This window comes from Poecilia formosa, unplaced genomic scaffold (genome assembly GCF_000485575.1).
Source record: "Poecilia formosa unplaced genomic scaffold, Poecilia_formosa-5.1.2 Scaffold122, whole genome shotgun sequence".
Lineage (NCBI taxonomy): Eukaryota > Metazoa > Chordata > Actinopteri > Cyprinodontiformes > Poeciliidae > Poecilia > Poecilia formosa.
This window is the reverse complement of record NW_006800061.1, coordinates 42,978-55,680: the sequence shown is the minus strand read 5'-3', so window position 1 is coordinate 55,680 and position 12,703 is coordinate 42,978. Positions and strand designations below refer to the sequence as shown.

At 39.9% G+C, this 12,703-nt stretch overlaps 2 protein-coding genes across 3 annotated transcripts in view; both read left to right on the top strand.

The window, feature by feature from the left end:
* Nucleotides 1-900: 900 nt before the first annotated feature.
* gnpat2 (glyceronephosphate O-acyltransferase 2) lies at nt 901-8,330 on the top strand. Of its 2 annotated transcripts, XM_016675864.1 has the most exons (17): nt 901-1,073; nt 2,454-2,654; nt 2,754-2,930; nt 3,043-3,172; nt 3,302-3,429; nt 4,030-4,105; nt 4,237-4,388; nt 4,618-4,748; nt 5,188-5,429; nt 5,861-6,112; nt 6,189-6,268; nt 6,575-6,715; nt 6,956-7,019; nt 7,176-7,211; nt 7,300-7,393; nt 7,516-7,577; nt 7,692-8,330. In XM_016675864.1, the coding sequence occupies exons 1-17, from the start codon at nt 1,062-1,064 to the stop codon at nt 7,742-7,744; spliced, it is 2,031 nt and encodes a 676-aa protein (XP_016531350.1). In that variant the 5' UTR covers nt 901-1,061; the 3' UTR covers nt 7,745-8,330. The 2 variants fall into 2 exon arrangements, with proteins under 2 accessions (XP_016531350.1, XP_007560978.1); XM_007560916.2 differs by lacking the exon at nt 7,176-7,211 and having other exon boundaries at nt 902-1,073; nt 6,956-7,055.
* A 3,216-nt stretch (nt 8,331-11,546) lies between these two features.
* fam228a (family with sequence similarity 228 member A) overlaps nt 11,547-12,703 on the top strand; it is a 3,923-nt gene continuing 2,766 nt past the window's right edge. Inside the window, exon 1 of the mRNA XM_016675866.1 lies at nt 11,547-11,772. The gene's annotated coding sequence lies outside the window, so the exon portion shown is untranslated. The remainder of the gene's footprint in view (nt 11,773-12,703) is intronic.

Sequence of the window (12,703 nt, the reverse complement as noted above, 5' to 3'; positions counted from 1 at the left end):
ATACAGGGAATGTGTTCTTTTGGTTCTTTAATCTATGACAGAGCTGTAAGTGATCTCAATTTACTCATCTGTGTGACACATAAGCATTAAATTATATCTAAAAAAAAGGGGTTTTCATTTTGCTTTTTTTTTATGAATTTATACTTTTGCAGATTTTTCAGACTTTTGTGTCATTTTACAAGTGTTGATTTGCAAGTGTCAACAGTTGTTGACTATTGACTTTTACTCATTTCAAACTGTTGATTTACAATGAGCAACCAACCATAAATCAACCATTGCTCATTGTTTCCAATTAAAAATTGTGGTGACATGACTATAATAATTACTATCTACCAGCAGTGGGCCATGCATCACTTTTGTTTTTTTTGGTTTGATCAAGGATTAATAATATTCTCACATTACATTAGGTGACGGAACAAAACTCAAAATCAGGACCACAACCAATAGAAACCGAGTGAGATAGCAAGCCTTCAGAAATGATGGAAATATACATTAAAATGCAACAGAGCTTGAAGCTACTTGTGCTTATTTTTGACAAAATGTATCCAAAAAGTGGAATATCAAGAGATATAAAATTGTGCATGGAAGAAATTAAGGACAGGACCATACGAAGGTCATCACAATGAAGATTATCCTCACAATAAGAAATGATTTTTGAAATTAAAAGAAAAAAAAATAACTATGTAATTTGTCCTCTGTGTTTGTTGGCCAGTGATGGACAGGTGAGTTTCCATGGTGTCTCTAGTCTAGCCCAATGACAGCTGAAGATAATCACCATTGGGGTAAAAGAAGGTTATACAGTGAATAAGAGAAACACCTCCATCTTGTGGACAATTGCTGGAACTACAACTCCCTCAGGTTATTCCAGGGCAAAATAAAGAGCTGCTGGTTTCAAGCGGCCGGGGAGGAGTTTCCGAAATTTAGTAACTCTATTGGCTTGCGCCTCATGTTGCTGCAGCTGCAAGGCAGTTGCTGTTTTGTGTGAAGTTATAAAGAGACAAAAACCGAAAGTCATAAAAGGACAGCCAACAGCAGCAGGGAAGGACGGATTTTTGTAAATAATGGCAAACACGGTAAGATACCTCATTAGTATGGCATTAATATGCCCTTGTATTCAGCCGCGACATTTACCGTACTCTAGCCTTCGGCTTTTTACTGCTATGTTTACAAGAAATTGTATTTCTGAAGAGAGTAGAAGTAATGGTTAAAGCTGTGGAAAAAAAATGAGCTGTTAATGGTGCAGAACGGGGTCGCTTTAAGCTGCTCAAACTTTGGCCCACTTAAAGTTGCTCAGTGTTTCTAAGCACGCCACTTGTTGCTTAATAGGCAGCTATTTGGGTCATAGTACAGAACTGACAAACCTTCTGGGTTACCTCGACAACCTTAATGCTTTATTAACACCAAGGAAATGTTCAGTTTAACCCCCACCTGTCCCTCGGCCCAATAATCCTAAAGCTGTACTAATTATTTTTCTCAAATGCTTTATTGCAACACATTGCACTACAAAAAAAAAAAACAAAAAAAAAACCGATTTTTAAAGTGCTATAATGTCATAAAAGTAAACTTAGAAAAAACTTACAGTATCAGGCGAAAATAAAACGGTGCAAGCGACTTTCTAATTTCTGATTGTCCACAAAAATACATCATGGAGCACAACGAGGTAGTTATATCCTCGGTTATTTGAACTGTGAGGAAAAAATAATTTCAATAGCCCCATTCAAAAAGCAATGATCTTAGTAATCATAGTGGTGCGATGCATAACGATTTGGTTTAATTCATTTAGATGATTATGACCTAAATTGAAATTCAGTTTCACTGTTTGCTGGCCAATCAGGCAGGGTCCCCATAGTGATTAAACCAGGTATTGATACTTTTACCAGCAAAGGCAGGTGCCAAGTACTGCTGGAATTGAACTTGTCGACATCTGCGTGGACTTTAGAGTTAATAAAACGCAATGAACCAACACCATCAGATGACCCCCAAGCCGTCACTGATAGTGGAAGCTTCACATTGTACACCGAGCAGTTTGGATCCTGGGCCTCTCCACCGTTTCTCCAAACTCTTTTCACCTTGAGTTCTGAATTTAACGCAACACATTCTTGCCTCTGTAAAGAGGAATTTGGATCAGTGAACAGCAGTCCTTTTCCTCATTAGCCTAGGTAAGACGCTTGTGACAGTGTCTTGATGTGGTTTACTACAAGAAATACAACAATTTAATCCCATCTCTATGTAACTTACACCATCTATTTAGCACTCTTTCATCCTCATATTGTTAAGTTTTATTTATATTGCTTGTACATTTTTTGCTTCCACTCAACTTTCCTGTAATAACCAAATCCACATGCTTTCTGCATGCTCTTTTTGCCTCTTACGCATTTTAAATGTGACCATAATGTCGTGTTACCATTGTTAAAAGTAAATCATTTTAACACAAACATTATTCTCTCCTCCAGTATAGAGTCTTGGATAAAGTCCATCTGCAAGATGAAGAGGAATTTGTGGACATCCTGGAGGACAAGAGGCACTGCAGTGACTTGAGGTTTGCCTTCAGGACCTTCAGTCCTCCACCGTATAAAGGAGCGCCCGCCTGCTCCTCTGCTGAACTCAACCAAGCCGTGCTGGAGTCTCAGTATCTTCGCTACGTCATAAACGAGGTGCGATTGAGCAATCCGAAAAGTTGCAACCATGTGAAGAGGGACTTTGCAGCCACATCAGCATGCGGTCTGACTTCAACCCTTCTTTCCTCCGTGTAGGTTGCTTTGGAGATGGGGTCATCCGTGGAGGAAGTGAGAGACGAAGCATGTGGGATTATGCGGGAAATGTCTCAAAACTTGCAGCTGAGGTTCATCAGGCTGATGGGGTTCGTGGTCAGAAAGGTGTTCAAGAGAATCTTCAGTGCCATTTACGTCAACATGGAACGTCTCCAAGCGGTGAGAATGAGATGGGATTAATAGATGTGGTTCACTCACACTATACTCATCAGTTGCATTATCAGACGATATGTTTTTTTTTTCTTTCTTGTATTTCTTTTCTTTTTTGCAGCTTCAACAAGCCACTCAAGAGTGCCCTGTCATCCTGATGCCCAATCACAGGAGTTACATCGATTTCCTGGTCGTCTCCTACATCTTGTTCAACTACGACATCCCAGTGCCCGTAATTGCTGCAGGAATTCGCAAGTATCTATTCAGTTTGGACCGATCCATTGTAATGGGAACAGTCAGAAATTATTCCGACAAGCAGTCTCTCTGTTTTCTTATCCTGTTCCGTTTTTTTGTTTTGTTTTTTGTTTTCCTCCTTAAAGCTCTTGCAGGGATGAAGATTGTGGGAGAGATGCTGCGTCGGTCGGGGGCTTTCTTTATTCGACGTGCCATTGGTTCTGACAAACTCTACTGGGCTGTGCTGTCGGAATACGTTCGAACAATTGTCAGAGTAAGGCGTATGATGATTTTGTGGATGATGTAATGTCAAGCTGCTTTAACTACAGTTCCATCATAAAATGGATATGACGATAAAGCAGACAGGTAGCGCTTTGTTAAACTAATTGTTTGTTTTTTTTAATGCCAATTGGGCCTTTAGCATACACCGACATTTTTTAAGTTGACATGAGGTTCCAGAGGCTTAATGTTGGCCTCCTTTTAGAATAATTTTCCTATGGAACACCAGATTTTTCTCCAGGTTTCAGCTGCCTGACCCAAACCGTGCTCCTCAGGAAAAAGAACATTAGTTAGGATGTTCAAGAACAATCCGGTTTCCACTCTCTGTTCAAGTTATGCTATAAAACGGAGACTTCTGGAAAACTGCTGTCCAGATTGAAGCCTGTTTTGCATTACCCCGAACTTGGAGAGTAAACCAAGACAGAAGTTCTTGCTCCAACATCGACATCTTCGAGCTATAACTAAGATTTGCCCTCAAGGGGGAAGCCCATGTTGGAAACTGTGTTTACAATAAGTTTATACCGTATTCCCATTTCAGTTTTTGATGTCATCCGCTAAAAGAGGCAAGCTAATATTTTTGAAATGTTTTCTGTAGAAAGGATTTGCCCCTCTGGAGTTTTTCGTGGAAGGTCTGCGGAGTCGAACGCTGAAGTCCCTCCCACCGAAGTTAGGTGAGCTCACGTCTGTCGACGCCATTTAGTCTTCCAGAGTATGTCTCAATATTTTTACTCCTTTCCGATCTTTCTTTTCTTTTCTTTTTTTTTTATTGGGTTCTTTGGTTCCAAGTGCATTATGTCTGCAGGTATGATGAACATGATCCTGGAGCCATTCTTTAAAGGCGAGGTGTACGACGTCACCTTGCTGCCCATCAGTATAAGCTACGAACGGGTGCTGGAGGAGTCGCTGCTTGCACACGAGCTCCTGGGTTTCCCCAAACCCAGAGAAAGCACCGCGGTATGACCTGTGCTATTTTTATAAATCAGTTCAGCTCTCGGATTGCATTTTCTTTAAGTTCCTACAGTAAGTTTGCAAAAGATCACAATTTATAAACACAGATACACAGGGTGAATATAATACCAGCTCATCTGTCTGCAACTATCATTAGATCTGGTCTGAGATGATGTACACTGGACATATCTGCAGTTTTTCCCTTTTGTTACGATTGGTCTCATTCTCTCTGCAGGGTCTGCTGAAGGCCAGCAGAGTTCTGCAGGAAAATTACGGCTGCATGCACGTGAACTTTGGCCGTCCCTTGTCTGCCCGACGGCTGTGTGAGGGCAAGATAAATCGCTGCCAGTACAACCTTACACCTAGGTAGAGAAAATCACCAGCTGAGCACATGTGGTTCACTAGTGACCAGCAGTATCAACAGCTTTTTAAACACAAAAATACACATTTCACATATTTGTTTTGCTACTTTGTTAAAAAAAAATATATATATATATATTTGATTTAAATATATTTCATTTAACAGACCAAAACAAAATACTGCATAATTTTTGTGGCTTAAAGACAATACGATTGGGTTTGTAATTGAAAGTTTGAAGGCGTCCTATTTACTCTGTTTATTTCCTCTGAGTTATTAGGCTGCAGTTGTGGCTTTAAACCACCTAAATGCCCAAGAAACTGGAAATAAAAAAATAAAAAAAACATTGATGTACTATAGTAGCTGAAAAACTGTAGTCATTTAAGTTTTAAATTGGCTGTAGTCAAATACGATGATCCGACTCATCCCATTGTTCCCATTGTTCAGGGATCTTCCTCAGAAACCCAATGCAGAGGCCCAAGCCTGCGGAAGCTGGCTGGCTCATATGATCGTACGGCTCCAAGAGGAGGGCGCTCTGACCAGCCCCTGGTCTCTGATGGCCTGCGTCTTGCTCCAGGTTCCTACTGCAGCCTTAACAGAAGAGGGTCTGCTGTTTCACCAGCTCACAGAGCGAACCCTCTGGCTCAGGAAGCTGGCACTGGACTTTAGGGCTCATCTTAACTGGCCTGGTGGGTCCAAGATGCTTTTTCCACATATATTCTGCAAATTTTATTGCCTCTTATGTACAGGTTACTTGCGGTAAACGCATACATAGGCTTTTTGACTTGCGTTTTCCTTCGATGGCCAGTAGGTGGCATTTGTTTTGGCCCGTGATGGTGGAACACTCTGAGGACAGACGGTTCCTTGATCTGGTCTGAAGTAGATCAGACAGATTAGATGAATGTGAGTTGGCACAAGTGCTCACGTTCACTTAGAGCATATTCAGTGGGTTAAAGCACTTGTAGTGATTTAGGACTAATGCTAAGAGTGCAATATCTAAACTATCCTTTTTTTTATTTTTATTTTTTAACAAGTGTCCAGCATGCACACGTCCAGTGACATGAATGAACAAAGTAACTTATTATGACATGCAGGTTACACTTTTTTTTTTTTTTTGCAGAAAAAGTCCCAGATTCCGATGTGATGTCTTCCACTGTGGCTCTCCATCGATCTGTTGTTTACCGTAAAGCGGGACGTGTCTACTTGACACGAAACGATGAGCTTGAGCAGAAACACTCGATAGAGGAAGACATGATGAGAACGGCGGCTGCATTGCTGATGCTGGCTTCATACAGGAATCAGTGCCTGCATGTTTTTGTGCGTCCTGCGCTGCTTGCCTTGGCCATGAGCGTCACAAAAAGCACAAGGAAAGGTGGGGAGGTTGAAAAGATATGGCATCGTTTACTTCTTATAGTAACGCGTGTAAATGGCTCATTGTCTGTTCACAGATGAGCTCCTCACATGCTTCTGCTTCCTGCAAGAAGTTTTCTCCAACGAATTTGTTTTCATTCCTGGCCAATCTTCTCAGGTAAATCCCCTCGTTGTCAGCTCAGATGTTAATTATTCTGTAAATTAAAACGCTTGTTGTTAAACTCAACATGCTCGCATGGCAGAAACTACGGGGTGTAGCAGTACATGTGTTTGTACCCAAATGTTAGTACGGAAATCTGAACAAACGCATTTATTTGATTTTTATTAAATGACAGAGTCAGTTGACAGGGGGAGGAAAAACTCCAAAGATTTCCACAAATGTTGTATCAAACACTGGTTATTTTTGTGTTTGCTATTCTTTTTTTTATGACCATATATTTCTCCCCCCTCCCCCAATGTGTAGGACTTTGAAGAGGCATGCTCTCTACTACACAAATGTAAAGCAGTCCACGTTGGTCAGTGGGAAGTGACGGATTCAGACACGGAGCCGGAGGTGTTGTCTTTCCTGCAGGAGCTGCTGAAACCCTTCATAGAATCCTATCAGGTGCCCTTTATAATCTGTGTTGCTAATTAGTGAAATCAATTCAAAAAGTGAAACACACAGGTTAAATACACACAGTGACATATTTCAGTTTTTTTTTTTATTTCTTTTAATTTTGATCATTTATGTTTATCCCAAGTTCTTTTTTTTTTTTTTTTTAAGTAGAATGTTATGGCATCCAAAATGCCCGAGGATCTAATATGTATGTATATGTTTTTTTTTGTTTGTTTTTTTTATGAGTAGCTGATGTTCAGATTCCTCTGTGAGGAGAGAGACTGTGTATTCAGAGAGAAAGACTTCCTGTCTGGTGTGCGAACTCTGGCTACAAAACTCATCGTCTCAGGTAAAAAAATAAAAAAAATCCATAAACATGACAACTCCAGCTGCTTACAAATCAGTTTGTTTTTGGTCTTTTTTTTTTTTNAGAGAGACTGTGTATTCAGAGAGAAAGACTTCCTGTCTGGTGTGCGAACTCTGGCTACAAAACTCATCGTCTCAGGTAAAAAAAAAAAAAATAAAATAAAAAAAAATCCATAAACGTCTGCTTACAAATCGGTTTGTTTTTGGTCTTTCTTTTTTTTTTTTAGGGGAACTCCACACCTACGAAGCCCTCTCATCGGACATGCAGAAAAACGTTTTGTCATCGCTGCGGAGGCTGGGGGCCATCACTAAGATAACGACGTGAGCTGATGAGATCAGGCCCTGAAAATCTGTTTTATTTCATTTAAACTTATTTTATTTGGTGGTTCAGAAATTGCTTTATTACAGCAGTTACTCAAGTTTTTATTCTTGCCTGATTGCAGATCTCAGAATAATGAATATAAAGTGAACAAGTCAGCAGTGAGAAGAACTGGAGACATGCTTGGTAAGCGTAGTAAAAGCTTCTTTTTTTTTTTTCTTTTTTTTTTACATTATTGCCTTCAAGATCACACCAACACCCTGACACCTTCTGGGTATTTATATTTTTTTCTTGCTGCAGCTGGAAGAATCCCTCCGCAGATTGTCCAGGCTGCACCCGATGCCAGATTGTAGTCTCAGCTGGAACCTCTTATCCATGATAAGAATGGATCTTATCCGTGATAATTTCGCCTGATTTCTGCTCTTCAGCGACCTCTACATATTTTTATACCTCCTTGCTAATGCCAGAAGTGTAAAACTAAACTTTCTACCACTGTGACTGAAAAATTGCTGCTTAAAACCACAAAATAGGGATGGCAAGACAATGAAAACATTGGAATGAATAAATCAGTTTTTCATATTTATTAATCATGTCATGTTTAATTAATGTTTGGGTTTTTTTCCCAATTGTGATTTAAAAGACATGTTTTTACTCTAATTTTTTTCACCATGCAAAATTGTCAGAAACCATATTTTTAATAAAGCTTAATGTAAAGATATGTGAAAATGCTAGTTTTTTTTTTTTTGTCTGATTAATATTTATGAAACTGACACAAATATATCCCAATTATTTTAACAAGGAATTAAGGATATTTTTAACCAGCATTCTCAATTCTCAGATATTCTTTCATTTTCTTAAATGTATGTGTTGGATTCATTGTTTGACTGTGAATGAACAACAGGGCACTTTGAAAATAAACTGAATTAATTAAGCCAGTCACTGTAGAGGTCTTATTGAGTTGAATGTTTGATTGTGCTTTTAGTTACTTGACAATGAACTTTTCTACTGTCAAATTCTGCTTTGTGTGAATTGAGGTTGACATCACAAGACGCATTAAAAAAAAAACTGAGCCAAGTTCGTGGGTTTTTTTTTATAAATTATGGGTGAATGGCGACTTTCCAGAGGTTTTTAACTTGATTTAATCTTCATTAAATAACTTCCGAAACGAACTGAAAAGCCCATGAATGACGTTCTGCAAGCAACAATCTAGATTTAAAGTGAACACCGAGTATTTTTTTATAATAAAGTTGGACTAGCACCTTTTAAGATGAGATCTCAACTTGGACTTTTGTTTGAGAGATTTATTTTCATTTCAACAAAATCGAAACGGGTATAACAAAACGCACCATAGGCAGTGGTCCTCTTCCATAACCAAGTAAGATGGTTGACTTCAACAGTAAGTTAAAGCCAGTGGTCAAAGGTGTCCCTCCTGTCGGATCAAACCCATCAAGTGTACCTTTGACCCCGTGACCAGTTCAGAGAAGGTCCCTTAAGTGCCACTTAAGCAGACAAAAGCTTATCTGTACACAGGTGGCACGTCCACCTTGATGCGTAAAGCGCTGACGGGGTCTTGACAGAACACCGAGATGTACTCCAGCACTTTGCAATTCAGCTTTTTCTCGCTCTCCTTGGCCCTGACCCGCTCCTTGTCCCACCTCTCCTTCTCGCCGTTCATCTGCGAGAAGAGGTTGATCTGGATGGTGCGCAGCGTCGCGGCCAGGATGTAAAAGCCTCCCTGCAGCATGTGGCAGAAGGCGGCGCCCACGCTGAGCGCCGCGCCCATCAGGTTGGGCACCGTCTCGCACACTACGCACAGGCCCTCCAGGAAGTGCAGCGTGCCCTTCTTGGCCAGCGGCTGCTGGTGCTGCTGCTGGCCCTGGTGGAGGTATCCGTGCTGGAGGGACGGACTCTGCTGGGCATGACTGAGCAGGTACCGCGCGCAGTCGGCGAAGTGGGTGGCGGCCCTGCGCAGCGGGAGCAGGGCCAGGTACAGGTGGCAAGCGGCTTTGGTGAGAGCATGGAAGAGCAGCCGCAGCTCAAGCACGGCGTTACCTGGAGATAAGACGGGAGCCGGGTCAGCTGGAGACTAATTTAACTCTGTGACTAGTGTCACAAACCATTACAAACGGTGTCTGCTGCTGGATTAAAGGCTGCTCAGGCAAACCCACGCAGCCATCCACGCAGAACAAAACGACCAATATTACAAACTTAAAAGAATTCACAAATTTTGAGGTTTTTCCAATAAAGGTGTATTATTATTATTATTATTATTATTATTATTAATATTATTTTTTTACTTGACTCTAATAACACTATAACATTTTAAAACTTTAAAATGTGATGACGTGTTCTTGTTCACCTGTTCTAGTCACATAAATAGGAGGCACAGATCCACTGTTTGTCAGCTCTGGATCAGATAGTCGCTGAAGTTGATTTAATCACAACAAACCCCATTTATAAGATTCATTTCTTTGTTTTACCTCCTAACACCAACAGCAACTGCAGCCAAAGTAAAGTTTGACTTTACGGCAGCAGCCTCGGCACATATCTAAGTTAAAACTCTCAGATGTCTACCAACGGCTTCCACCTACCGTCTATGAAGCAGACTATCCAGAGTAGGGCGATACTCGCTGCCAACCAAGTCCACCAGTCCATGTGGCCTCCCCCCTGTCCCGTCCCGGATCCACCAACAAAAAGAAAGTAAGAAAGAGGTGAAAAGATATGCTGTGACCTGGCCAAGCCCTGCCCCGCCTGTCTGTGCGCAGTTAATACCTAAACATGTCACAGGCGCTTTCTCTGAAGGTGTCCAAATGGTCACCTAATAAGAACTCCTTAGCATTAAGACCTTAGACCTCCTGCAGGCTGTCTCGACTGCCTGCGTTTGAGGCCTGCAGCTCTGAAGAAGCTTCAAGCATGAGTTCTATCCTTATTGTCTCTTTTGTTTTAATGTAAAATTATCTGCTTTGTCGCTAAATAAAAACGTCATTTTAATGTCCAGGTCTCCAGATTCATTACTAGAGTATTAATGTTGATGTCTTGAAGGTGACCTCTGAGTTCAGTTCGGTTCCCAGGCTGTGCAGGCACATCCTTTCAATAAATCTCAATAAAAAGTACTGACAAATTTGAGTCAATCTTTTTACTTTTATGTAGACATGCTGGTATGACCATCTCAAAATGATACATCAAAAACATCAACGTCAGCCAACTTGCTGATAAATTGATTCAGTGGAACTACGTTAAGAGCTCATGTAAAGAAACTAACTGTCGTCACGTCACGTTTGTAAAGCTAGTCTAAGAACAAACCATTTATTAAGAACAAACCATTCATTAACTCAGTCATCTAGTCAAACATTTTCCTTTTAACTTCATCTCTTTCAATATTTTCAGCAATGGGTTGTTATTTATCTATTTACTTTTGGTAGGAAACTAAAATTGGGGGTTATATATATATATATATATATATATATATATATATATATATATATATATATATATATATATATATGATTAAAATGGCATTTCTAAAAGTGTTTTGTGGATGAAATGATGCGAACTGCAATTGGTTTTGTATTTGGTTAATTTTAGATTGCTGATCCTCTTTATACTTCGTTCCTTTCTTTGTGTTGAAGAGCTCAGTTTTTTGTGTTCCCAGAGATGTGGTTTAGAATATCATCCTATGATCAGTCTTTAGTGTTTTTCTGCAGTTCCCTTATATGGAGGGTGTAAGGAAAAGGAAAAACAAACAATACAAATTTCTGCTTTTGTTTTTAATTGTGTCAGTTTTGGTCCTCCATACCCTTCGTGTGTATTTCTCTGTTTACAATCTGGCACAGGGCAGCTGCGCCTACAATCCAACAGTCAGTGTGTGAATGTGTGTGTGAATTTGAATGGCTAATTTCATTCTAAAGCATCTTTGAAGGTCCTGGTTCAATATAAGTGTCATGCCACTTCATGTCATTAGTAATTTTCCCTCAACTCCTCTCTTCAGGTTCTCTTTCCAGCTGCACTGCAAAGTATTCACACCTGGTTTATAAGGAAGCCTATATAAATAAATGTACAATTTGCCTAAACACGGAGGCTTTATGTAAACAGGTCCAGTTATTATCCACAAACATGTTCCAATAAGGCCCAACCAGACTGACGTTCAAATTCAAAGCCGTTTCCGTGCGTTCCGCGGTCGTCATGGTAACGGAAAGCCTCAGGTTGGTAGGACACTTGGAGGCTGAAGAGAAGCTTGGCTCCCTCCTCCTTCCTATGCAAGTTAAAGTCTGTTCTGTCGGAATAGTTGGAAACCCATAAGCTCTAGGATGTGTGAGAATATATAGATTTAATTCCGCGACAAAAGACGAAGAGGAGGAACACTTGATTGCTAGTTGAGACGGTACGTCGTAACGTTCGCCATATTGTGAGTGGCAAGTGCGCTTGCCACTCACAAATGAAACTCTAAAATTGACCTTTAGCTATTTTTCGATAAGTCGTTTTTACGCACAGCATTTTGTGTTCATTTTGGTATCAGTCATTGGCATTAAAGTTCAACAGTATCAGCAAATAAAAATGAGAGTGCAACCATTTTGAAATACCATGTGGTTAAAAACCTGAACTCAATTCAACTTACCTCTGAAAATATTTCAAACCAGTTAATTGAAATTATTTTATTAAATACCTAAATTGCATTGTTCTTTTGTTCAGTCAAAACTTAACATCAGTTTTATTTTTATTTTTTAGGATAAGTAAGATATATTATTTTCCCTTGTCCATTGTGATTTGAAGCAGAATTAATTTCCTGAAGGGGAAAAAAAAAAAAAAAAGGATAAAGTAAACCGGAATTGATATTTAAATATGTCGAGGGGTAAAACTTAACAGAAAATTAGAGATGTAAACCGGTGTTACCTGTGTGGTGGGGGAAAACCCCCCGCCCCCAAAGATGTCATACAGAAAAGTGTGTGTGTGTGTTTTTTTTTTAAATTGCAGCAATCTAAAAAGTGAAAAGTGTAGTGAGATTATTAAACAAAAATATCACAGAACCTTCAAGTTTTTCAGCACATAGCAGAATAAGATGCCAAGGCAATTTCTACATTTCAAAATGATGATGCTGAAAGTTGAAGGTTCTGTGATCATACTTTAACTTTCTGAATGTATATAGTCTCACTGCACTTCCCACTGTAATTTAGCATAATATTTCTGCATGTACTTTTGTGCTCCTTTTCCACTGCTCTAACTAAGAGTGCAAGCCTTGTAAACTCAACTAATAATTTATCACCAGTCTGCGAATGTCAGGGAGGCTCTGTGTGTGTGTGTGTGTGCGTGTGTGT

Excerpts from the sequence above, each read along its gene's own strand:
- gnpat2 (XM_016675864.1), top strand. Across the intron at positions 4,389-4,617 it reads AACCCAGAGAAAGCACCGCG|GGTCTGCTGAAGGCCAGCAG; the intron begins GTATGACCTGTG and ends TTCTCTCTGCAG. Across the intron at positions 5,430-5,860 it reads GGCTCATCTTAACTGGCCTG|AAAAAGTCCCAGATTCCGAT; the intron begins GTGGGTCCAAGA and ends TTTTTTTTGCAG.